At 53.8% G+C, this 24,919-nt stretch overlaps 7 protein-coding genes across 7 annotated transcripts; 2 read left to right on the top strand and 5 right to left on the bottom strand.

Annotated features, from left to right (window-relative positions):
- Positions 1 to 227: 227 nt before the first annotated feature.
- Positions 228 to 10,350, bottom strand: AB675_2045 (Autophagy-related protein 2; the record flags this gene model as incomplete). Its single annotated transcript, XM_018141985.1, has 5 exons — positions 228 to 245; positions 306 to 2,849; positions 2,891 to 6,193; positions 6,965 to 9,372; positions 9,420 to 10,350. 5 exons carry the CDS (start codon positions 10,348 to 10,350, stop codon positions 228 to 230), a joined length of 9,204 nt encoding a protein of 3,067 aa, XP_018002952.1.
- A 1,153-nt stretch (positions 10,351 to 11,503) lies between these two features.
- Positions 11,504 to 13,284, bottom strand: AB675_2044 (uncharacterized protein; the record flags this gene model as incomplete). The annotated part of the gene is made up of 4 exons (XM_018141984.1): positions 11,504 to 12,973; positions 13,020 to 13,100; positions 13,152 to 13,221; positions 13,274 to 13,284. 4 exons carry the CDS (start codon positions 13,282 to 13,284, stop codon positions 11,504 to 11,506), a joined length of 1,632 nt encoding a protein of 543 aa, XP_018002696.1.
- Positions 13,285 to 14,560: 1,276 nt separating this feature from the next.
- AB675_2043 (putative sugar phosphate/phosphate translocator) lies at positions 14,561 to 15,959 on the top strand (the record flags this gene model as incomplete). Its single annotated transcript, XM_018141983.1, has 5 exons — positions 14,561 to 14,697; positions 14,748 to 14,815; positions 14,862 to 15,085; positions 15,133 to 15,540; positions 15,591 to 15,959. 5 exons carry the CDS (start codon positions 14,561 to 14,563, stop codon positions 15,957 to 15,959), a joined length of 1,206 nt encoding a protein of 401 aa, XP_018002825.1.
- A 720-nt stretch (positions 15,960 to 16,679) lies between these two features.
- AB675_2042 (uncharacterized protein) lies at positions 16,680 to 17,744 on the top strand (the record flags this gene model as incomplete). Its single annotated transcript, XM_018141982.1, has 1 exon — positions 16,680 to 17,744. One exon carries the CDS (start codon positions 16,680 to 16,682, stop codon positions 17,742 to 17,744), a length of 1,065 nt encoding a protein of 354 aa, XP_018002754.1.
- A 285-nt stretch (positions 17,745 to 18,029) lies between these two features.
- AB675_2041 (Protein sda1) lies at positions 18,030 to 20,247 on the bottom strand (the record flags this gene model as incomplete). Its single annotated transcript, XM_018141981.1, has 3 exons — positions 18,030 to 18,365; positions 18,521 to 19,584; positions 19,608 to 20,247. 3 exons carry the CDS (start codon positions 20,245 to 20,247, stop codon positions 18,030 to 18,032), a joined length of 2,040 nt encoding a protein of 679 aa, XP_018002787.1.
- A 372-nt stretch (positions 20,248 to 20,619) lies between these two features.
- Positions 20,620 to 22,098, bottom strand: AB675_2040 (Mannan endo-1,6-alpha-mannosidase DCW1; the record flags this gene model as incomplete). Its single annotated transcript, XM_018141980.1, has 3 exons — positions 20,620 to 20,841; positions 20,888 to 21,488; positions 21,536 to 22,098. The coding sequence occupies 3 exons, from the start codon at positions 22,096 to 22,098 to the stop codon at positions 20,620 to 20,622; spliced, it is 1,386 nt and encodes a 461-aa protein (XP_018002695.1).
- An 856-nt stretch (positions 22,099 to 22,954) lies between these two features.
- Positions 22,955 to 24,445, bottom strand: AB675_2039 (uncharacterized protein; the record flags this gene model as incomplete). Its single annotated transcript, XM_018141978.1, has 2 exons — positions 22,955 to 23,167; positions 23,213 to 24,445. 2 exons carry the CDS (start codon positions 24,443 to 24,445, stop codon positions 22,955 to 22,957), a joined length of 1,446 nt encoding a protein of 481 aa, XP_018002631.1.
- Positions 24,446 to 24,919: the final 474 nt, after the last annotated feature.

Raw genomic sequence — 24,919 nt, 5'->3', positions numbered from 1 at the left:
GGACGTCTGCGCAATGTGCCTTCCCTATAACGCCGACCATACATGACACCCGTGGGGCATTTAATGCCAATGCCGCTCCCCTGTCATAATGCAAGTCCGATCTATCGTCACATGCCGTCGTTTCTTCATTCAAGTTCATGGCAATCCTCGGCAACTTAGCTTCCTGCAGGTGAGCCCGAAACTCAGTGCACTACCTGCCGCATGTAAATTGCAAAAGCTTCTCTAGCTCAATGCCGCTTGTATTTCTGTCGGATCAGTCAGTGATAAACCCATCAATAGCTTAAGATGCGGATCAAGAAACTCACGTCTTCAATTCTCCTCAAATTCTTCCGATCCAGCGTATTTCCAGCACCCATTAACGTCTGCCCCACCGCCTTCGTCGCACCGATAGCCGGCCGTAGGATGATGGTCGGACTCTGCTTCAGCACCGCCTTCGCCGCCCCGACAGCGGTGCCACTGGCCATGACCTCACCTGGCACAGCGACAATTGCATCCTTAGCAAGTAGCAAGTCCCGCTCCAGGCTGGCGTAAGCACCTCTCAGCCCCTGGACGATACCAACGGGTTGGTCTGCGTACAGCGAGATCTGCCTCGTGGCTTCGCTATTAGGATCATCCTCGGTCTGTGCGCCAGGCACCAGCACGCCTTCGGCATTCTGGAGGATCTGTTGCGTGCCAATAGCTAGCTTGGCACCTAGATTGACAAGCTCAGTTGCGGTAGTCTTCGCAAACGCAAAGGCGCCCTTCTGAATACTGCGCACAATTCGGCCATCTTTCTGGTACTCGCGGATCGGCACAGCCACAAGCTCTCTAACTCCACTTGCAACGTCGACCAGTGGACGAACAGGGGCAAGACCGGCAAGGACGGTAGGCAGTTGGTTGCGTCGGACATCAGGCGACCAGATATTGTTCAGCATGATTCCCATGCGGTCGAATCCGGATACACCGTACAGAATCACACGCCGAAGCACCATATTGGTTCGCTCAAGAATGATGAAGTTCATGAACTCCGTTGTGCGGCCGGATCGTAGCCCAGCGTAATCGACCTTCTTCGGCTTGTAGTCAAGCTGGAGCCTGACAGGGTTCACCTCGACTCGCTGAATGAACGGAGGCGCTGATGGCGCCGAAGAGGTTGTGATGGTATCATCCTTGAATTCGAAGAAGCGTGTCATGAAGTCCAGAGCATCCTGATCGACGTGGAGTCGCAACGGAAGTATCGTAATCTTCATCACGATCTCAGTAGCCGCCAATTCGGGAACCGGTCGAACGTTCAGCATTTCGACGTGAACCATGCTCGTGTCAACTTCTCGCTCTCCAGCCTCGTGCAGGTAGGTAGCGAACTTTTTCCAGGTAGACGTTGGCACGTTGTCGAAGATCTCCAGCTTATGTACGCGTACGTCGACCGAGCTCTGGACCTCGCCGCTGTCCGGCGGTAACGCAACGAAGTCAGCCCCGACACCTTGCAGCTCAAAGGAGATCTTGTGGTGCTTACTACGGCTCAGTCTAAGCTTCTTGGGTCGAGGTCTTAGACTGGACGGGCGCCGTGTTTGTCTGGAGGTGGTCGCTGTGACAGTAGTAGAAGTCGCATAGCTACCAGTCTCCGAGATCATATCATCAATGTCGTAGTTAATGGCGCTAGTCAGATCACGAGGGTCTTTGTTCGCAGGGATGCTAATATAGATCGAGTTGAAGAGCACATCGCCGACGAAGTCCTCGTCATCGTCGACTCCCGGAGACCTGCTACTCCGACGACGTGACAGAGCTTTCTCCTCAGCATCTCTGACAGCTTGAGATATGGTTTCCCGAGTATCTTGCCAATCATAGCCGTCGAAGAGGTTCCAAATGACGTGCAGACCGCGCACTTTGACAGTAATAGGCGACTTTTTGTCCGCGACCTCATTGGCAAGCTCGTAGGTGTTCCGGGTAGAGTTCCATCTATGTGCAGTTCCGCCGATATTGGTCTTGGGTGCGAAATGCTCATCACGGAAGTCAAGCATACTATGTATCATGACTGATTGCGTGAGGTCTTCGGAGCCTGGGGCTTCAATGTCGACAGGCGCCACATGAAGAGACGACGCTGCCGATGTGGTGAGATCAGATTCTGCATAGCTTTCGGCTAGCATGTCATCGTCTGGATCCCCTTCCTCATACATCGCGCCTAGTAGGCCAGAATCATCCATGTCGAGGTGCTGGCTTACCGCTGGTACGGAAATCTGCGATGCCTGGAGGCCAAGCTCCGGACCAGGTTCCGTCACAAAAGCCTCACCAGTGAAAGATGCTAACATGTTCTCAATCGGTACGACCTCCGTACGATACTGCGCCTGTGTTGATGGTGCCGTTGGAGGGCTCAGAGCGCCGAGAATGCCGAAGAGGGTTTGCGTCGAGTCGGCACACGTCTCCATGAAGAGTAATGGGTTGCTCAAAACAACGTCGATGTGCTGTGAAGAGTTCTCTTGATCGTCAATGAGCCGTATGTCTGCAGCTGCGGAAGATATGGAGGCCACAGGTACGTATCCTAGCTTCGCCAACCTCTGAATCTGATCGGTCTGGTCAAAATAGCGCTTGCTGTCAATGCCATCAGATTCTTCCTGAAGCATTCCCACATTGTTCACAATCAATAGAGAAGCTTTTCTCATGCTCAGATCGAAATGCGACCCCTTCTTGTGCGCTTCGTAGCCCAATGTTGTATCAATCAGCACAAAAAGCCCTCTTGCTCGGCTGTTCACTGGATTGAGAGCAACAGCAGAGTCTCTGAACGTGACTGACATTTTCACCTTGCGAGCAAACTCTGACATATCGCTTGTTCGTGAGGACGCAGGCTCATCGTCTTGACTGGCTGAGCTGATGGAGGCCTGGCACCCTCGAGCTTCTTAGCCAGGTCTGTCAGAGCTACCAGTGTTGGCACTTTGTACTCGACACAGGTGTTTGTGAGCTTCAATCGGACGGTTGGCTCCATCTCGTCGGCGATGAAGCGGAACATGAGCATAGGCGAACCCATCGCAGAGTCGTCTTGGGGCATGGCTTCGCCAATGAGGACGTCGTCTTTGTTTCGGGTGAGTGACCACGACGACACTTGCGCTGCCGACAATGAAGGGAGACTGATTTGGGCAGCTTCAATGAGATCGGCACGTAGGGCAAGCTTTCCAAAGTCGTCGTCGATCGTACATTGCAAATCGAGCGTATGAATCAAGGCGAATGTCAGTATCCCAGGTCTATCGTCTTCAGGGAGGTACTTGGTCACCGCAGTCAGCTTGGCAAGCTCATCAGAGAGCTGAGCTATGTGCTGTTGCCAATCAAGACCAAGCACCTTGAGCTGTATTTCTTTGATGTCCATACGGATGACGCCACCTTTCCGGCGTTGCTTAAGTAGGGTGTCCACCATGATGTCGTCCTCTTCGTCGTATTTGTCATTGGAGGGCGTGATCAGAGAGAGCAGACGGTCGAGATCTTTCTCCTCCGGCGTCTCATGGTATACAAGATCGAGACTTTTGATACGTGCGTAGAGAGGCGGGCTTTGGGTGCCCACGAGAGGACCTTCAATCATCGTGCCATCAATAACAATACGTGTCATCGCAGGCCTCATGACAAACTTGATGGCAGACGTCTTGACTATTACAGATGACTCGGAGCCGTTGAGATGGAGGATGGCTCCGTCTACGCGTATGTTTAGCTTGCCGATCGATGCAGAAGCGTCGCTACCAGACCTTGTGTGCTTGCGGCTGCTGTCGGTGAATCTTACGCTCCTGGTCTGCTGCTTGCTTTCGGGCTTTTGGGACGGGCTCATGCTGCTGTGAGTAGACATGATTGAGTTACCCAAGTCGATCAGGGAGTCCAGTCCTCCACCTCGACTGAGGACTTCGTCCACAAGCAAGAGGTCTACGACGCCTTCGACCGGTTTGGTGAAGATCTCGGTACGTTGACTGTCCATCGACAGAGTCAGGTCATGCTGGCGAAGCATCGCGCTGCTCGCTATCGAATCGCGTACATTCACTCTGTCTGTGAATCTCAGGACGTCACGAGCTGCGTGGCGGAGCTTGATGGCCGAGATCGTCAGGCGCCGGCGCGAAGCTACATCGTCAGCAATCTCCATGTCACGCAGAGAGAGAGACAGTAGAGCATCGTCGGTCTGCGGCTGGCCCGATTTCCCGTCGAGGGTTGCCCGGAAGTTGCGACCCTCGTGGAAATTGAGCAGAAACTCTTGTGCTTCTACGCTGAAGTGTGGGAAACCTGCTGAACGAGAGTCGGCGGACGACTTTCTGCTGTTCGAGGTGCCTGTTGGCGTCACATGGCGACTGATACCCGCCGCAATCCTGACAAGCAGCTTGCAAATACCCAGGTCAGCATCGATCCGAAGCTGTCCTGCTCTGATCTTCAGCTTGTTGGCCGTAGGTGTATGATGCGCATGGCTCGATGGACGTAGCTGAAGCCTTGAGGCGGCGACGGATACGGAGTATGCTGACTCCTGAAGACCGCCTGCTGTGATACTGTCGGGGACAGGTGCTGCAGGACCAGCGTTTGCCTGAGTTTCAACGGCATCTTCAGACACTGTGGGAAGTACAATATCCACAGATTCCAACGCAAGGAGACGAATGAAGCTGAGAGAAGCTGGCGAAGAAGCCGGACTTGCAGCTTTCTCGTGGTTGGATCCACCTCCCGTAGGCACGAACGTAGGCGTTGGTGCATCTTCTCCCCTCTTGACCCCAGGCATCGCAATGCTAGATGTCTCTTCAAGAGGCGCGACAGGTGCAGGTGCTGAAACACCTTTAGAAGACACTGCGTCTGCATCCGACGGAAAGACCGAGTCATTCCAGCCGCCAGGCATGAACAATGACTGATCGGTGCCGGTCGTGGCATGGCTGATCGCGCTCGCGTACATGCTCTGTGCTTGGTCATGAGTGAAAATAGTCGATTCTGTCAGTCTGGAAGCGCCTGTACCAATGCCCAGCCCGTCATTGGCATCGAAGTGATCTGCATGAGGTTGTCTGATGGTGGATCGCGAGGCACCAAGTCGGCTCGCCGTCGGATAATTATCGTACTGGCTTTGCTCTTCACCCAGAACTCCCGAAGGAGCCGACGTAGATGATATCTCCACACGCGAAGACGAATTGTTCAGCGAATGCATGGAATTGACTGTATTGCGCTGCTGGTTACTTTCTGCCGGTTGACTGGCGTTTGACTGCGAACTGCTATCCGAAGCCAGATCAGGATAGTCCGCCAAGGTTGCGCGATCACGATATTCGGTGCTTGCCATGGAACTGTGTAAGTGAGAGGACGATGACTTGAGTGAGTGTCTGTCGAGTCGGGGCGAGCTTGGGTGCGAAAAGATCTCTGGATCGACCTCGACTTCCAACTGCAACCCTCGCAGGGCAAGCCTGCGTATAGGCATGACAGCCTGGTCGGACGAAGTCGTCGCAAGCAGAGAGCCAGCATCGAGTTCTGCTATCCGTAATCTGACAGAGTGCTCGTTCGCATCTGATTGTTCTGCTGCGTCGACTTCCAGTGTCACATATACTTCGACGTTAACAATTCCAACAGTCAGACGATCCGCGACACCTTGAAAGAAATTGGTCAAAAATGTCGGGAGTGCGAAGCCACCCGGAAGGCCCAGCCCAGCGTCACTGTCACCAGATGATGTTGACGAGGAGGTTGATTGATCCATGGAGATTGACTGAGAACCGACTATAGCCTCGAGCTGCTCCCGCTCGGCCTTGGGCTCGCTCTCCAAAAACGACGCCGCCAGATCTCTCGAAGTTGGCAGCATATGAGGCGATTCCGCGAGCGCAGAGCCTACAATATCGCGTCTGCGTCCACCTGGGTCGTGTACGGAAGGAGTGGCTAACCGCGGTCGGTTCGCAGTATCTTTGTGTGAAGGACCCGCCTTACCACGCGGGCTTGATTTGTAGTCCTCATCTTTCCGCACTCTCGCAGAGATCTTGACACCCTGGACTTCGATATGGATGGGATCCACGGCCAGATCGGCAGGTATCGTGAGGCGCAGCACAGACACAGATGCATGCTCGACGAGTATCGACGGAGGCAATTTCGCGCGCTCGGCGAGTGTTGCAATCTTCAGGGATACGTTCCTGAGTTCCACCACCGAGCGTCGTCCCCAAGTCAGCCCCCCTAGATTGTCGAGGTCGAGACCCTGCACATCGATGAGGTCGAGTCGTTGCAAAGCGAATATGAGTAGACGCTTCTGCCATGAGTAGGGAATCGAGACAGGGATCGAGGTCAGATACGACGCATGATGGCTGGCGAGCTGGCAAGGCCGTCACGCAGCCAGGGACATCGTCAATGTTGTTGTTTCCGATATATCAAGGATTATAGAGACATCACGTAGATATCTGCCTCAGCCGACCCGAGAAAGATAGTTCATTCGAGAGGCAGTTCAAGCGTTTGCTTGCCAGGGCCTTCGACTCGTGGTGGGCTAAAGCGTTGGACATTCAGGTCGATCGCGCGTGATCAAACAGTTGCTCAATGGCAAACGTCGTCATAGACAGATCTCAAAGGCAGAGCGATGGGGTAGAACGAGCATGTGAACAGGCGACGTGGTGCACGAGGTTCAATTGAAACAGGCAGCGAACGCATGCAGTAGCGGGGACCAAACAATGATGCCATGCAGCCCCCGGGTGTCACAGGCTAAGATAAGGCGGAATTCCCCGCGGAAGGCCGTTATCACCTTAGTGGCGGGAGCGGCTCCAGGCATACCCCCTCTGCCAAAGCTGAAAAGGCGTCGGGCAAGGCAATTTGGCCGTCAACCAAGACCATTTGAATGTCTGGATATCAAACGTACCATATGGATCTCATCTACTCAGAAATGTTGTCGTGATGGCTGAAAGTCTCATTCTGCACAGGTGATGCATATACAGTATATTCCAAAACCAAATCAATAACACTTTTGATGCCACCTTGTACCGTTCCATACGATCCGAGGTCGTTGTTTCTTCTTTTACCTAGCTCAATCCACCATCTTCCGGACGCCGCCGTCGCTCAACTCCTTCCCATCTGCCTGGCTCTGCATTGCTTCCAGTCTATCATAGCTGATATCATTCTCTGGCATAGGTTCTGCAGCATGATCCGACCCACCCTCCGCTATCTGACCGGGGATTGGGGCACCAGCCAGCCCGTTGTTATTGCTCGTGTGCTCAGAGGTTACTGCAGATTCGTTGTTAGAAGACTGTTCCGGCGCAGCGTGAGGAGCGGTTGTTTTGACTGAATCGGGAGCTGATGCACTGACTTGTTCATTGCGGAGCTCAATTGGCTCTTCCACAGCTTTTCGTTCAGGTGCTGTCAGGTCACTGCCGATGGTGTCTGATCGGGCTATGGTCGTCTCGTGTGTGCCGACCTTCTCCAGCTCAGGCCCCGAAGCTTGGGCAATACTTACCGTAGTCTGCTGCGACAAGAAGGCTGCTTCATTCGTAGCTTGGTGAATCAGTGGATTGGGCTTCTCCTCTGCTACGTCGAGGACTGGGTCCGCGGTCTCCGCTGCTGCATGCTCTGCCACCTCAGGCACTGGCTGCGCTGGAGGCTCTTCTGCACTTTGGCTGGTGTCCTCGATCGACTTCTTTTCCGCCGTAGAGTCGATAGTTGGAGGTAGAGGTGCTTGTCCGACAGTGGCATTTTGCATGAGCTCAGCAGTCTCCGGGTCTAAGGATGTCGACACCTCTTGTTCAAGCTTGGATGACGCTCCTGCCGAGGATGGGACATTGAGCAGACCTGTGTCGTCTATGTGCCATAATGACTGTGGCGTGGATATCGCAGACTTCGGTTTGGCGACCGTGGCAGTTGCAGGAGCAGCAGAGGGTGATTTGGCAGGTGCGCGACGTTGTGGACCCCGAGCCCTACCCTTTCGCGCGTCTTCAAGAGGCTTCGCTTCTACTTCAGGTTGTGGTTCCGGTTCCTTCTCCTTAGGAGGACCCAGGCCGAGCTTCTGGTTCAAGTCATTCATGAAGTTGCCTTTGAGTCCAGCGATCTTAGCGGAAGGACCGGGACGGGCAGGGATCTGTGGCTTGGCCTTGGTGAGCGGCGGAGACGTAACGGGAATTCCTCGCTCGGTCTCTATGCTCTGATCTGAGCTGGGCGAGATAGTCTTCGTCAGAGAATCGCCTGAAGGCTTCTTAGCTGGTCGTGGCGGAACTGACGGCTTCGGTCGATCCGGTATGCTGGGGACTTTCTTAAGGTCTGTTGGTGAGCCATCACTTGTCTCCGGCTTGCGAGCAGGACGAGCTGGGACTATAGGTGCTGGTTGTGTGGCGGATGCTGCTTCAGCCAATTTGGACTTCTGTGGTCGGGGAGGAACCGTAGGCTTCGCCGGTGCTTCCGTCGGAGATTCCTCATCTGCAACTGGTGGCGTGCTGACCGTTGTCACCAGATGAAAGCTATCGGGACTGTCCTCCCAAATATCTTGACTCGGAAATCTCGGCTGGAGACCAGGTCGTGTAGGGATTTCGTCCTGAAGATGCGAAGGCAGGATGGACTTCTGTGCAAGCTGCTTCTTGCGATCGGTCTCCGTAGCTTCTCCTTTTCCGACTGCCTCCTGTTCTGGAGTCTCGAACATTGACGTCTTCTTCTGATCTGACTCGAGAGGCAGATCTGGGGTGGAGACGGTAGCTTGGTACATTCCATAATCGGGTGCATCTTCCCAGATGTCATTGCTGGGAAAGCGATGCTTCAGTGCGTCGGGCCTTTTCTTGAAGCGCTCTACGTGACTGACAGCCTTCTGCAACTTGTTCTCGTCTTCTGGGAACAGTGGCTCGTATTCGTCCACGTCTTCGAGAGGCGTATGCATTGATTCTCGCTCGTCATGGTGAGAGGTGAAGCGTGCCAGTGAATACGAGGCGCTATGCATGCCGTGAATGCTGCCTGGTCGGCTCGAGGGCCTGGACGTAGGTGTTGCATCACCGCTCCGGTATTCATATTCGCTTGATCGTCGATCGACGCGCGGCGAGATTGCTGGCTGGAGCCACTCGCCAGTGTGATGCTTTGCGACCTCATCAGCCGCTAAAATTGGCACGCTATAGTCAGAGTCGCCGTGGCCAGTCGCAGGACGCGAGATTTCAGGACCAACATCCGCTGTTTCGTTTATCGACTCCTCGCCGCCAGTAATTTTATTGTACCGATCCACGGGCGCATCGATGTGGACTGGCTTTTGTAGAGGACTATCTAGCGCACTGTCAGACGTACCGGAAGGAGTCCTTTTCGAGACTGATACGACGGGATCCATGTCTACCGCCGGAAGACTCGATTTACGCAGAGGCGACTCGACCGCGGGCTGGGAGACGTTTGTGAGAGACTTTGTCAGAGGGTTGGAGTACTGGTCCGATGCTAGATAGCCGATCTGCTCGTCCGGGTAAGACTGCGTATTTCCTGTAGTACCTGCGATGGGTTAGCCTGAAACGCCATGGTCTAGGTCAAGATCGTACCAAAACCAGCACCACGACTTGCAGTGTTCCGAACAATCTTGTTCAGATCGTCGCTGCTGAGGGCGAACGCGCCTCGACCACTCCCGATGCCTTCGTAAACTCCATGGCCATGGGCTTCCTCGTGCAGAAGCTCCTCCGGATGCTTTGCGTACCAGTCCTTCTCAAATGGATCTGAAGGAGCGACTCCGTGACCATGAAGACCGTAGCTTCCGGGAGGCAGGCCATCTCTGCTCTTTACTCGGTTGTGGTGACCGCGACGCTTCTCGCCGGTATGCGAGGGTGTGAAAGGTGCTGGAGAGGGGGCTTGGACATCACCAAGTAACGGATTTATCGGAACGCGGATGCCCAGCTCAGCAGGACCTTGTTCGTCAGGCTGGACTGATGAGCGACGATGGCCTGAAGCAGAAGAACCTGGTCTGGAGAAGCTGGCTCTTGATCTTACTCTTCCGACGTGCTCTCCTTCGTCTTGTCCCGGAGTTCCAGGTTTCCCGATGCCATGTGCTGCAGCCTGACTCGAATCTGTCCTTGTCACGGCCTGGACCTGCGCGGTCGCAGCAGACTTCGGAAGCGAGGGCTTGGGCGCATGCAAGTGGAGATCCTGAGCAACACTTCTCGTCTGCTCGGTTGGGAGCTGCTCAGTTTTACGTGCATCGATATCGGCATATTCCATGCCCTCTTGACCTACGGAGGGCAGATGCTGCACCGATGGGCGTCTGGGAATGGCAGGCTCGGTCGAGCTTATCTTGGTCAAAGGCTGCCATGGTTCGTTCAGCGGCGAGCGAGGGAAGTTGCCTGGCGAAACAGATCGATCGAGTCGTTTTGGAATAGGTCTGGGAGGAATCTCGGGGAGCTTGTTGGCACCATTCGCAGCGGCCGCTTGTTGGGTCCGAGCAGGGCGAGGCGGAACAGTGGGTACAGCTGTGGCCGTCATGGCAGGCAAATGAATGCTTTGTCCAAGTACTAGTAATTGTTCAGCGAGTGTTACCAGTACGTTGGTCATCGAAGGATCAGCGGTGGGATGTACTGCACTGCAGGGCAAGAGAATTGGAGTAAGATAGCAGCACCATAGAATGTTGTAGCTGCGCCGGCCGTTAGCACTCACCTGAGGTATACGAACGAAAGGAGATAAGAGACTGATGGAAAAAGACGCGAAAGACCAGGACTAAATTATTGGATGTGAATATCCAGCAATGTTGTGAGTGAGAATGAAGATGAAGTTCGAGGAGACCGTGGGGAAGTTGACCAGGAGTCTGAGGTCTGCATTCTGATGCTGCTATCTGCTCACCCGCGGGCATACATCATCGGGGACCCAATTCTAGGCACCGTAGGCTCTGTAGCGCCCCCCAGACTGGTGAGTGCAAGCCACGACTAACCGAGCGTAGCAAATCGAGCTACCGTGATTGGTCTGATCGTCCTCGATCGCGCACGCAACGACTCCGTCACGAAAACTTGGCCTCATGGGTATTCCGGCTTCTTTGTACATCTGTAGTGCTAGAGCAACAGCTCAGGGATAGCAAGAACTACATATGCTGAGGCGGCAGGCGACCTTCGCCTTCAGATCAGATCGAAGTGTAGCCAGAGCTCTCCAAGGGACTGAACAGCGCCCGACGTCTCCAAGAAGCCGTCAACGCGAAGGTACTCGTACCTTTTGCGCGACTTTTCCTCATGCATATCGACTACTCCAGAAAAAGCAGGAAAACCTTGTCTCTGGGATCTCACGTGCTGTGGAAAATAACAGGAAAAGCTGCTTTCGTGCATGTTTGAGCTGGCTGATTCGACGGCTTGCAACGACATCGTCGCCGGTCCATTGCATGAAACGCCATGACTACGCCTGCGCCGCAAGTTCGGCCTGGAACTGCCAGATTGTCCCCGCAAACAACTATCGTCAGATGCTAACATCCTCGTGCGTTGCGCTCTAAATCTACCGCACATCGCTCAACGTCTATCATCAATGCAATATGGCTTTGTACTGAAATCAATTCGTCGCTGAGAGAAGTCGCCCATCTGCATGCGTGTCATCCCCGACGACACCTTTGCCTTGCTCGAATCCACCAGCATTGGCGCTCTCGTCCTTCACCAAGCTCTCAAGACGTGCCATTGACGGTAGAGATGTTGTTCTTGGTAGGAGTGAGTGTAGGGAGTGTCCCGCCCAAAGTGCCCTTGCCTCCAGTCATGCGGCGACCGGTGGTGACATTACCCTTCTCCTTGGCGAACAGGCTGCCACCCTCGACCAGACGTCTTTCATCGTTCTTGCGGCCGTTGACGAAATCGGGATAATTGAGCGTCAATTCCGCAGCACCGTTGACGATGTTATCTGCTGCTTCTACACCCAACATGAAGCTGTGATCTTGGTTGCCAACCTCGTACCGCCAGCTACCGAAGCGACCACGACTGTAGATGCCCTTCGCTTGCAGAGCAGGGAGAAGCTCCTTCAGAACACCTTCTCTCTCGAGGGAGGGTGTCGGATAGCCGTGGTCAAATCGTCGATGATACGTCGAGACAATTTCGTCTTCCGGCTTGATCATCTCGGTGTTGACGAGACCTTGAATGCACTCCTTAAGCAAATTGTCGTTGTCGACAGGCTTCATGCTAGACTCGGACACTTCCAACATGATTGACCAGTAGGGACCGGCCTTGGCTTGCATGCTTTGGCGACGCGATCCATTACCGAGCTGTAGTGTGGGAAGCTTGACGTCGTCTTGCGGCTGATTGTATGGTGAGTAGTTGGAGAAGATAGTGGCACGATAGAAGGGGCAGTCGTCCTCGGGGAAGTAGAGCCAGCACTTGTCGCCGATGCGCTCCGGCCGACTGCCACGAATGCCGACACCAATGACATGGGTACTGCTGTAGAAGAGTCCTTTGCTGAGGTCGTGAAGTTTCTGGTCACCCATAGCTTCTGTGAGGTAGTCAACACCCATGGTGCTGATGAGGCGCTTGTAGCCGATCGTGGATCCATCCTCAAGCAGGACACGTTTGCCATCGGCATCGACTTTCTTCACGGTGTTCTTCTTGCCAAATCGAGTCTTCTCCTTGGGCAAGGTGTTGGCGACAGCGATCCAGATTCCGCCTGTGCCATCACGCGCAGGAAAGCGGAATGTTGCGTTTGGACCCCAATTACCAGCAGTCTTATTGAGGATGACGTTCTTGGTAACGTTCTTGAGATCGGGCGCAGCAACGCGCTCACCGAGCCACTGACACTGCATCTTGGTTGTTGGTACAGCCCAGACCTTGAAGTTGTAGGGCCGCATGAAGAGATCTGCAACGCCTGTGCCCATCATGCGTACAATCCACTCATCAAAGTCCTTTGGCTTTGTATTTGCGACTCTTGCCTCAAGAGCAGCATCGATCATACCATCAATACATTTGACTTGATCTTCCTTGGGCAGCATGGAGATGTTGTTCTGAAACGGGTATGGCACCCACAGGTTCTTGCATCGTACGTAGGAGATACGTTGATGTGTGTACCAGTCGTCTTCCTTGGGCAGGGCCTCGTCGATGCAATCGTCGAAGTACTTGTAGTGAGAGAATATGACGTGTCCGCCCACGTCGTATAGCTGTCGCTGTCAGTCAATGAGCACTCAGCGCGCAGTAGAGACTTACGAAGCCTTCCTTGGTGACATCTGTAGATGCGAGACCACCGGGGATCTCGTTCGAATCAATGATCGCCCATGACGGGCCGTTCTGGTGAGCGTGGTAAGTACATAATTTCGTGATTGATTGACATCTTCTTACAATTTGGTTCAATCGCTTTGCAGCACCTAGACCTGTGGGACCAGCGCCAATGACAAGTACATCCACGTCGCTGTACAATCAATCAGTCTCCCAATTTCCAGGGGCGGCACAAGAGCACGTACGTGTGAGGCATGATCGCGGCGATAACGAGGCAGCAGGTGGAAAGAGTGAAATTGGAACGCTATCAGTTCCTAGGTACAACGAGTGGATTTGCGCAGGTGGTGACCAACTTCGAGGGAGTGATCCGAGTTGGGATGTCAATAACCAAAAAAGTTCGAGACGACTTTGAAGTTGGAGGAAGGTGAGATCGAGGAGGGCAACAATCCACTCCGATTCGTCACTCTGGTCTCCACCAATGCCCATTCCCGTTATCGATTGTGCTTTTCTCCCGCCAGATTCACGGCCCAACCACCGTGCCACGTTTTTGCCTGTCCGTGCACCAAGCCTCATCAGACCCTGCAACTTGCGTGTTCAAACTCATGCAAATTTCGCTAGGAAGATGGTACGGACTACAGGACGGCGTGTGTGGTTTAGTCACTAATCGATCGTCTCGCCGACTTCACCTGTACACCATTATTTTCTTTGGCTGAACGCTGACCTGAACTTAGACTCGATGTGCTGTGGCGCATTGCGCCGAACTTCAAAAGCTTAGGAGAATCTTGAGGGTCCAGGGAACCTCAGTCAATGAATCATGCAAGGACATTGGCAGAAATTTTGTACGGATGTGTGCACCCGTGGGCGCAAAGTGGCAGGCAAGGCAGGCTGTTGTTTTTGCGAAATCCGCCTCTTCCTCCGGTCAAATGCTCGTCCCAGTGGTTGCAGAATGCCACTTCCATTGACGCTTACGGCTAAGGAATATACCGATCATGTCATCCTCGTACTGCGAATTCCAGAAACAATGCAGAGCCAGGGCAGGTTGATGTACACAATCGCAGTAGCGGTCTCTTGTAGCCATCGCCAATCTTACGCAAGCCGGAGTTGAGTGGGGTGAAAAGATAGAGAAACCCATGAAGGGCAGGCGAAATCTCGCACTTGATGAGCTGGAGTTGGGGGGTTCCAGAAATTTGCCCTCCCGCTGGCGCAGCTGCAGATGCCCCATCCATTTTGTCTAGCCCGCCCCTAAACTGAACCACTGTCCATCATGACTTCGAGCAAGAAGTGATAGCCTTTTATTATTTTCTCTTCTCAAGCTTCACTGCGCTATTGCCACACCAGTCTCACTTTCTAGTGAGCCATCGAACAACTGTGAATTTCTACCAGACGTCGACGGCTACCTCGTGCTCATTTCGAGCCCCCATCATCTTGCGCACGCCGTCAATCTGCTGAACACGCACGCCTTTACTCGCCCTGAGCGGCCTTTCTCCTTCCACGACTTCCTCACTCGACCTCCACACACAGAAGACATCAGCATGTCTGATACCGAGAAGAAAGTCAGAGTGTCTGGCGAACAGCAGCGGCCTGCAGAGGCGGCACTGCCAACTACGAGTCCTATTGCAGAGAAAGCAGAACCTCCGAAGCCATCGCTGCATCCTGCCGCCTACGTGGTGTAAGTCGCACACTACCACGGGCCACACAGACGTCTGACGAATTCTACAGAACATGGATTGGCTTCAGTGGTGGTGTCATTCTTTTCAACAAATGGCTTCTGGACACTCTCGGATTTCGTAAGTGTCGCATCACGATCACGGCGAGCGATGCTGACCACACTAGACTTCCCCATCTCTCTAACTGCCTGGCACATGATCTTTGCGACTATCATGACACAGATACTTGCTCGAACTACCACTCTGCTTGATGGCAGGAAGACTGTCAAGATGACTGGCCGGGTCTACATGCGCGCCATACTACCCATCGGCTTCTTCTTCAGTCTCAGCCTGATATGTGGCAACCAGGCATACTTGTACCTTTCTGTGGCTTTCATACAAATGCTGAAGGTAAGTCGATGTCGATGAGCATGAGCAGCAGATCTGACCAATTTCAGGCCACTATGCCCGTCGCGGTGCTTATCGCATCTTGGTCCCTCGGCGTTGCTCCAGTCAACCTGAAGCAACTCGGCAATGTGTCCTTCATCGTCGTTGGTGTTGTCATCGCCTCCATTGGTGAGATTGAATTCAACCTCACTGGCTTCCTCTACCAAGCTGGTGGCATCACCTTCGAGGCGACCCGATTAGTCATGGTCCAGCGTCTGCTTAGCTCTGCTGAGTTCAAGATGGATCCTCTGGTCTCTCTGTACTATTTTGCACCAGTGTGCGCCGTGATGAACTCACTCGTGGCCTTGGCGCTTGAGGTCCCGAAGATGACTATGAAGAACATCTTCGACGTGGGGCTCGTGATGTTGGTCGCCAATGCTATGGTCGCTTTCCTGTTGAATGTGTCTGTTGTATTCTTGGTAAGTTGGCAGGCCGTGATCATAGCGAGCTTTACTGATATTGAGGATAGATTGGCAAGACCTCATCCTTGGTGCTCACTCTTTGCGGTATCCTCAAGGATATTCTGCTGGTGATGTGCTCCATGCTTATCTGGGGAACACAGGTCAGCTTGACCCAGTTCTTTGGCTACTCAATCGCTCTGGGAGGCCTTCTCTACTACAAGCTAGGCGCCGATCAGCTCAAGCAACATGTCAGCCAAGCTGGCCGCTCATGGGCCGAGTTCGGTGCCAACCGACCCGTTGCGCGGAAGCTTGTGATCGGAGGTCTGGTGTTCACTACGATCCTCATTCTACTCGGCGGACTTGGTCCAACAGTCGCTCCAGGCCAGACTCAGTCGCTCAAGGACTATCTGAGCTCTGCCGGACTTCCAGGACGCTGAGACCGGGACGACTGGGGAGCGAACGCTTGCATTCGATGGTGGCTCAAAATTTTATTTGAACAAATGCCGGCAATGTACTTTCAGCAGGATCATGTACAGTATAATTCTCAGGGCAGCGAGCATCCAACATATGGCATTTCGGTGGCGTCAGGATAGAGCAGACTGTCAGATAGACCCAAAAGGCCAGACACGATATGAACAGTCAGCAAACTTGTGAATATGTCAATCGTTCAGCCGCGCTTTCCAGCAAACCAACGGCTGCAGACTCGGGAGTCGAAGCACTTCTGGATTTTCCAGCTGGACCTGGTGAGACAGGGTCCTTGGATCTGGGCGTGCAGGAGCTTTGACCAATCATGTGCCATCGATCAAGGGCTGTCTCGCCTGAAGGTGGTTGGTTCTTTCCTCGTTCTGCGCATTCCGTCTGCTCCACCGTGACTTGCAGACTGCAATGCAAGAACACTGGCAGAGGGCAACCTCGCCCTATGCCTGTATTGGCTGTCCTTCTACCGCATCCTTCTTAACCTTTGCCTTTCCTTCTTCGACCTCTCTCTTTTCCATTCATTCTGCCTTGGCTTCTCGTATCTATATCACTTCAGCCCCAAATTTTCGAAGTCAGGCCATTCTTCTATGCATTGATCTGCAATAGTACCTCATTTCTGCCTATACAGCCATTTCTTGGCTCCTTGGACCCTCGCTACCACCACCTTCAGCTCCGTCACGATGTTTGAGCATCAACTACCAACACCCACCGATACACCCACACGCATGGACTTTGATGAACCATCGCCAACCTCCTATGCACACAACTCCACAACATGGACCCCAGTGGACAGCATGACGCCGATTTCTACGAATCCTTCGCGGAAACGGTCACGTGACGAATCGGCATTTGACCTCGTCGACGGAGGCTATTTCCACGCCGCAGAGATAGTCAAGCCGCCCGAGCCTATACCGGAAGAGCCCATTTACGGCGAAGGCATGGTCCTCATCAACCCTAGCACAGGAGCAGCGCTCGGTGCCGAGTCTCAAACTGGCACGTGGTACGAAGAGAAAGCCGACCATGAAACGCTCAAGCGCGAAGTCGAGGCCGCCAACTTCCGACCAAAGCTGCCAACGAGCCGCAAATCTATCAGACTATCGCAAAGCTCCATCAAGACCGGCTTCGAGTCCTTCAGTGCGCAGAACAACGACGTTTTATCGTCTACGATCACCGTGCCGGCCAGCCCACCCAAAACCTCCTCCAGCGGATCGCATCCTGAAATTGACGATGCGACACTCGCACTCGGCATTGGCTGGACGAAGATCTCGTCAGACGAGAATATCCAGACCGCTGCTCGAGGCTGGGCGCGCTACCTCGAAAACCACTACGCGCGACACGTGCATGGCGCGGAAATCCTGCTGCAGAGCACCGGCTTGAATGCCTACCTCGTTGGCTGTCAGGAGGGCTTTTACTTGTTTGCTGAGAATCTGCTCGAGGGTCGATTAGTTAGTCGTAGCTGGGATGGCTGTCTTGCTAATTTGCGCGCCCCTGGAGGTATAGTGTTCGAAGGAGAACACACGTTGAGTGCGGAGCGGACGCCTGGACCGGATCTGGCAGTCTTCGCGGGGCAGCAGCAGCAGTCGCTGGAGCAGGAACCAATGGCGGCTATGGCGGTAGAGACAGAGGTTGCGGAGCCGAAGGCATCGTCGCAGCAAATCTCGTCGAGGACGCCTCAGAATTGGGCCGAGTATAACCGGCTGCAGAATCCGAATGGTGCTTGGGTCGCGGGAATGGAAATGGATTAGGAGTCCTACATGCAACCTTTGGCGGATGCATGGATGCTGAAGTCGCAATGACAACGTCCGGCATGGAAAAGTCATGACCGGGAAGCGCCAGGCTGCATATAGGGCGTGTATGATGGGTTTCGTCTCCCTAGGAGGCCGGAAAAGCGATTTCTAGTTCGGGTGTACAATAGAGCAAAGGTCATCAGCCACGTACAGCGCGATGAGAAAATGACATCTTTCTTTTCGCTCATCGCGAACCACACCACTTATGAAAAGACGGATCTCTACAAACCCTGTCCTCAACATTTACCTCCTCGCCTTCTTGCCCCTCTGCTGCGTCTCACTCGCCTTCAACACCTTCCTCTGATCCACCAAACTAATCTTTCCCTTCTTCTTCGCCTTGCCCAGCGTCATCATGAAATTCTTTCGCCTCGCCTTCTCCTTGTTCGTCGTACTCTTGCCCAACTCGGCCTTGCGCTCCTTCTTCCGCGCTGCCCGGCCTTTGTGCTCCTCGCGGTCGTCCTTGTGCTGCTGCAGGAGTGCCATCTTTTGCGCGCGGGTGGCTTTGCCCGCGGACAGGGAGGACAGGCCTTCGATCTCGGTTGCGGTGAGTGGGTCGTCGATGTGGCGGTGGGCGTTGGTCTGGGCGGTCGTTTGCGCTTGGTGGTGGGATTTGTGGTTTTTGGTAAGGAGGGAGGAGACGGATACGTGGTGCGCAGCTCAGCGAGTTTCGCGAGGTCGGCGGGCGTGAGAATGCGGGTGGTCGCAAGGCTGGGTTTGGAGGGTTCTGGTGGTACAGTAGTAGCGGCAGGTTCGTTCTCTTTGTCTTCGTTGTCGAGCTTGGGCTTTTTGGGGGTGTGTCTCTCATCTTCGCTGTCGGAGATGTTGATGTCGTCGTCACTCTCGACGTCGATCCAGCCGCCGGAGTCGTCGCTGTCAGCGTCTTCAATATCCCAAGCATTCCAGTCTTCCTCTGGGTCTTCCTCGTCGGAGGCAAGACCCTTCTTCTGCCGCTCTTCTTCCTTCCATTTCTCCAACAGTTCGAGGCCTTCTATCTCGCCAGCTGCTTCTTCGCCATAGCGGTGCTGTACTTGGTCACCGGTCTTCAGATTCATAGCTGCATCTTTGCCTCGGTCTCGTTTCTTCAGCATGTCCGCTCCAACTTGGCGGTATAAGCCCAGCAGGCCTTTTGCTGCCATCATGACGCCCTTGTCCTTGCTTTTCTTGTACATGACCAGGTCCTGCAGTAAAGTCTCGTTCATTGCCAGAGGTTGCCGGACACAAATCTCGCGGATAGCGTTGAGCCCGGCCGCCGCTACCTGACCAGCTGCTGCTTCCGACACGAATTCATTGGCGATTTTCTGCACCAGTGGCTCAATTACGTCTGGTGGAACGAGATTGTGCGTTGCCTGTGCCAGAGACGCCAGAAATGATGTGACGGACGGCTGTCGCGGAGTAAGATATTTGAGGAAGTAAGAGTAGAAGCTGATGACGGTCAATTTGTGCAGACCGATCAGTCGTGATACTAGTTGCAAAACCTGCAGCTTCTGCTCCAGATTCAGCTTCGAGCGGGTGCTTTGCAGATGTCTGGAAAAGAGTTCCTCTGCGAATGACTGAGGATCGTGGAGGAGATGGAGCGCAGAGAAGTTCAGCTGGTGTGGTTGGCTCTTCTTCTTCTCTTTCCGCTTCACAGCTGCTGCTGCATTTTCCAGCCTCCGTTCCGCCTTCTTGCTCTTCTTGTTGACTCCAACCTGATGCCGCAGTTGGCGCATATCGATCCGTTCTTCGTCGGAACTCTCGTCTTCCAAGTCCTCGCGCTCTTTGTCTCCGCCGAGAAAGAAGCGGACGCCACCAACAACAACTTCTCATTTTCTGCAAGGGCACACTCTTTCATGATTTCGACAGCCTTTGAGTCTGTCCATATCTGTCGCTTCCACATTTCCCTGGTGATCTTGACAGCCCATAGCGCCCGAGGGGACGCTTTGTCAGCGGTGACGAGATTGTGCAGGTCCGTCTGGATGATACGATTCAATTTGTGATTGATAGTCGGTGTGTTCGCGGAGCGTAGGTCACTCAAGATCTTCTGGAAGAGCAATGCTCGGAAGGTCTTGCTGGGCGTTGCTGTCAATATCGGAAATAGGCACTGCAGCAGAGCGATTGAGGTGATCAACTCTTTCTTCCTCAGTAAGACCAGGCTGCCCACGATCTTCTCCCGCAACTGTGGTTCGAGTTCGGCATGGTATAACGAAAGGATCTCGATGAGATGGGCGGGGAAGTCTTTGGTGTGTTGCTTGTAGCAGTCGGAGACGTGTGCAACGAATTCTATGAGTTCTCGGAAGGATGCGAGGCCGCTGTCGGTGTCCGATCCAGGCGACTGGAGGTAGATGGTGCGCTGGTTCTCATACTGCATGTATTGGTGGAGGAAATCATTTTCGTACGATCTGGGATCGCGCTTGATCTTGTTCTGCAGGTTTGGCAGGTCCGCTTCGACTTTCTCGAGTGCTGCCAGTTTACGCTTGACCATCTTCGCGAGCCTGCTGTGGTTATGGAAGGCAGGATCTCGCGCTGTAGTGCACAGCACATTCTTGCTGCGGGCGCAACTTTTCTCAAGGAACTTCTGCGGAGAGCCTATCGATAAGGAGACCCCCGGATTTAAGCACCGTAGTGTCCGCCTCAAGCTTGGTCCGATCGTCCAGCAACCTTGGAACCCTTTCGAATCGCCTCTACTCTACATACTAGGTGCTACACAGCAGGCGCGGATGAACGGTTCGCTGCAGTCCCGCCAGAGCTTACGATCCCTTGTGAGCCCAATATGTCTTATCCCGAAGCCTATATACCGGATTTATATGCATATATGTCATTGTCATAAGGTACAGTCGAGATCGAATGGCGGTCTCTATTCTAGTACAATCCACACCATCGCACCTACGAATCCTACGCAGGCAAGAATGGTCAAGATGGCTGCGCCAGCTCTGTCTGCTGTCGTGATTGGCGCGAGGACTCTTACTCGCTCCGGTTCCGGATTCGGTCTGCTCTCAGATGTGGCGCCCGTGTTCAAGGTCAGGGGCGCCATCGCGGGCTGAGCGAGGGTTGAGCCGACAGCTGACAATGCAGCCATCTACTGCGATGTTAGCACTGACTTCAAAGTCTAGGAAGTGACACACCTGTTCGCCAGCACCGGTCTTCCCAGTCGGTATATTAGTCCACCACTGCATGCTGCACCATGTCCCGGTATCGCCACCATTGCACTGCCTTGCCGCGGCTTGTGCGCTGGTCCTGAGCTTTGGCATGATGATGTCCCACGTCTCTGGCACCAGCATCGCAGTTACTGTCATCCATCTGGTCAGATAAGCCTTGAAACTTTTCTGATCTTGGTTGCAAATAAGGTTTTCCTCGCACAAGTACTCGATCATCACGTTTCCATCCGACGGCGGGGTCGCAAAGTACAGGTCCAACGAGCTCGACAGTATCTCATCGATTCTACTCTTCCATTCTGGCGACCCATCGGTGAAGTTGTACATGTAAGCCGCTCCAGCCAGAAGTACACCATAGTTGTAACTCCAGATGAACTTGACCGGCTCCTGACAGTCGTTGTCTGCATCGAGGTTGTCCCAGATATACAGCAGTCCTTCGTTGTCGCGCTCGAACATCTTCGATTCAGCCATCCAGTCCCACACCATAGTGGCCCAGTCAGCATACGTTTCATTACCTGTGATGTACGCCAGGCGCGCCGCTACTTGGAAGTTTCCACCGTTCGATATCATGCTGCGGGCGTGTAAGTTTGGAGCACATGGACAGGGAGGGATTCCTACTTCTTCAGGTTATAACCATTGTTCACCGACACAACCTGCCATCGGAAGCCGCCTCCACATGTCCGCGTCTCCCACAGACTCGTCTGGAAGTTGAACAGACCCTGTGCTAGTGAAAGCCAGGACGGATCCTCCTCGTTCGGCGACTCAGGGAAGTTGGCCTCCACAGCGTCGAGCGCAGCGAATGCCCAAAATGCTTGATCATCGACACCCATGCTTCTCGAATGGTTCTGGGGATTGAAGTCGTTCTTCTCGCCGCGCTGGTGTAACAGCGCTTGGATAATTTGGTCGTTATACTGATCGTCCCCTGTGTACTGCCAATAATTGATCATCTGACCAAACATCGCACCGGCCTGCCACCAACAATATGACCCCTCATTTTGGGGATTGCAATCCAGACCACCAGGCAATATCCCAGGTATTTCGCCATACTGGTCTCCAACGTATATGCTCATCAAGTCTCTGGCAATGACTCCCGCTCCATCTTTTATCGACTCTGTTGAATCAAATGATATGTCTATTGCTGCTAACGCAACCGGTGCGAACAGTATTGCTGATTTCCACATGTCGCTGGCAAGAATTCGAACAAGGAAAGAATTTGTGTCGTGAGATTAAGCGAGTGATTATCGTGACGGCATTATCTGTAGAATGAGTGTATCATCGGTCAACGAAATGTGAAGATGTTGGTAAGTACAGGACAGGACAGGAAGTTGGGTCGGGGCGCCGTTGAAGTCACACAGTGGGAAGCCAAACGGTCAGATGGAACAATGCTGCGTTTTAGAGAACATTGGCAGGGGTGGATGCCAGAACCGCTTGGTCCGGGGCGCAGCACGACGTAAGGCATGTTGCGTGCCAACTTCGATCAAATTTCGACCACAAGAAGACCAAGAAGACAATGCCTCCGCTGTTCAATCTTAGCGGCGCCTGGCTGCGCTCGCAACATTTGGCATGCGAACTCGTCAGAAGAAGCTTGCTCGACACGGAGGCAGTGGGATGTCCTTCATTGCGACGCTCTGCGTGAGTTTGCCTACGCTACAAGCATCCTCCTAAGGCATGAAGCGGGAGGAGAAACTGTTGTTTCGAGGCTCGCCAAGACTCCGCCCAGATGCCGAGCTACTTGGCAGGGATGATTTACGTATCAGGCCCATCATTGGTCGTAGCAATCCAGCAAGAACCCACGTGCAGAGCGCCGAGGCGGACCGGCTCCAGCAGCATCTCGGAACTCCAGACTGGGTAGCGGTCGTTCGTGCTAGGCAGACTGGTGACCATGAATTGGTTCCGTGGCCACCGGCCTCGTCGATGAGCTCCCTGGGGTTGACCTTGACAAATTCGTATGTGTTTGTCTAAGAGTACTGAAGCCGCCGCTCCTAGTACGGCGCGCCGGACGCATGCTAACATGTCGCGGCTGAGGCGACACCAATCTCAATGAGCTGTCTTTGCCCAGCTTGCCACCAAATCTCGCAAAGTGTGATTCTCTCCGACATTTCCGGGGAAGACCACATAAGGGATGCCGGCCCACTTCGAGGTAGGCTCATGGCAGCGCCATAGCGGCACTCCTGAGGCTGCTTGCCCTGCGATCTCTGCTCTTCTCATGCGCAACGATTTGCTGGCAGCGTCCGATGACGTTATGCCGCCCTAAGAAATCGTCAGTACAATTGAGTCAATCAGGTAGTTGCTTACCTTCGCAATAACGTATCGCGGTCGAACTTCCAGCAGCTCCATGAAGTCCACAAGCGACTGCGCTACAACGCTTCCGATTTTCAAGCTGGAGACCTCATCCTCCGCCGTGACTAGCTTACGACTTGTCATGAGCAGGACATCCTCGCCTCTGGAAATGAAGTTTGCTGCGTCTTGAGCAAATGTCTTTGTTGTCTCCCGCACGTGATCAGGATCTTCCAGCAGCTTCTCGACATCGATTGTAATTGTTTGGAGTTTCTCGCCTCTTCCTTGGACGAGCGACTCGAGTTGTGCCGTGGTTTTGGGGACATATGAGCCTGCAATGATGAGTCCACCCGGCGCATTTGACGAGATATCCATGTCTAAGTCTGCTGGACCAAGAGGCTGAATCTGCTCGATACCCAGCCGAGTCGACACGAAGGCGGCACCAGTGCGGTAGATGTACCGGTAGCCTTGCTGTGCAGCTTCCAGCATACCCAGAACGAAGACTTCCATGTCTTCATCCACGACCGCGTTGATGATAATCACCTTCTTGTTCATCTTGAGAAGCTTCTTGGCTACCTCAGCCGGACCACCACTTCTGATGTCGTCAAGGCTGATGGAGCCGACTTCGCTCGAGGTGATTCGGCCCTTAGACTTCTCCTCCACGTACTTGGCCAGGTGCGAGTTCTTGTAGCCGAAGGTCGCGTCCCTTGCAAATGGCGTCTGCGCCGCCGGGACGAGCTTATCTCCGTCTGCCACATAGTGTACATCATTGATGGTCAGACGGCCACCTTGGCGAAAGAAAGGCGCCAGTATCCAGCCATTTGCTTTCCCGACGACCTCTTCGGCGACCTCAGGTTCGTCTGGAAAGTGACCTCTGAGCGTTGAGTCACCTCGAAGGACAAATTCAAACTCCTTGCCGGTCGAAGTGGCCGCTTTTTTGACAGCCTGACAGATTTCCTTGATCAAGTCTCTTGCTTGTGGTGTAGGTAGTGCTCTGGAGTTGGTGAGTATGAAGAATCCGCTATTGGTTGAGTTGAATTCGTCGGTCAATGTCTGCTGGTCCCACACGGTAAGAACGTTGATACCATGGCAGGTCTGTGTTCCAGTCGGGTCATCATCGAGCACGACGAGGATGGGAAGCTTCCCCGAGTCTTGCAACTGCTTGACCTTGGTCGCGCTGCCTGTGGCTTGAGGTGGTGGTGGGAGTGCTTTGAGCGTCTCCTCACGCGGCAAGATACTGCTGTCCCCCATCATTAAATTCGTCCGAGCCCGGAGCCATGTGCAATGCCCTCGAAGCCTTTGCCTCGGGTAATGGCCTCAGACTTTATGAAGGTTATTGAACACGGAGACCTACCGTCATGAACCGACGCCCCGCAATAGCGATCGGTCGCTCGACCCGACGCACCGCGAAAGTCACGTGCTCAACTCCTTCCACACTGGACTCGGAACTTCCGAGCGGCCAAGCTCGAAGTCTCCTTACGGAATGTCTTCGATCATCAGCACAACTCTGCACATAAGGACCTGAAGTCCCCTGTGTCAACAGCACGGCCAGATTTTTATGAGGCAGAATGATGAATACGCTTCGCCGCATGAAAGCTCACGCCGTCGCCAATAGCCATTCGCACCGCGAAATCCCGTCTACTCAGAACACAATATGAATCATTCAATCGTTAGAGTTCAGACACGCTCCAGGTACCACATAATCAATCTTCGAGGCCCGCCCTG

This window comes from Cyphellophora attinorum, assembly GCF_001299255.1.
Source record: "Cyphellophora attinorum strain CBS 131958 chromosome Unknown Contig6, whole genome shotgun sequence".
Classification (NCBI taxonomy): Eukaryota; Fungi; Ascomycota; class Eurotiomycetes; order Chaetothyriales; family Cyphellophoraceae; genus Cyphellophora; species Cyphellophora attinorum.
This window is presented reverse-complemented; position numbering and strand designations above follow the sequence as displayed.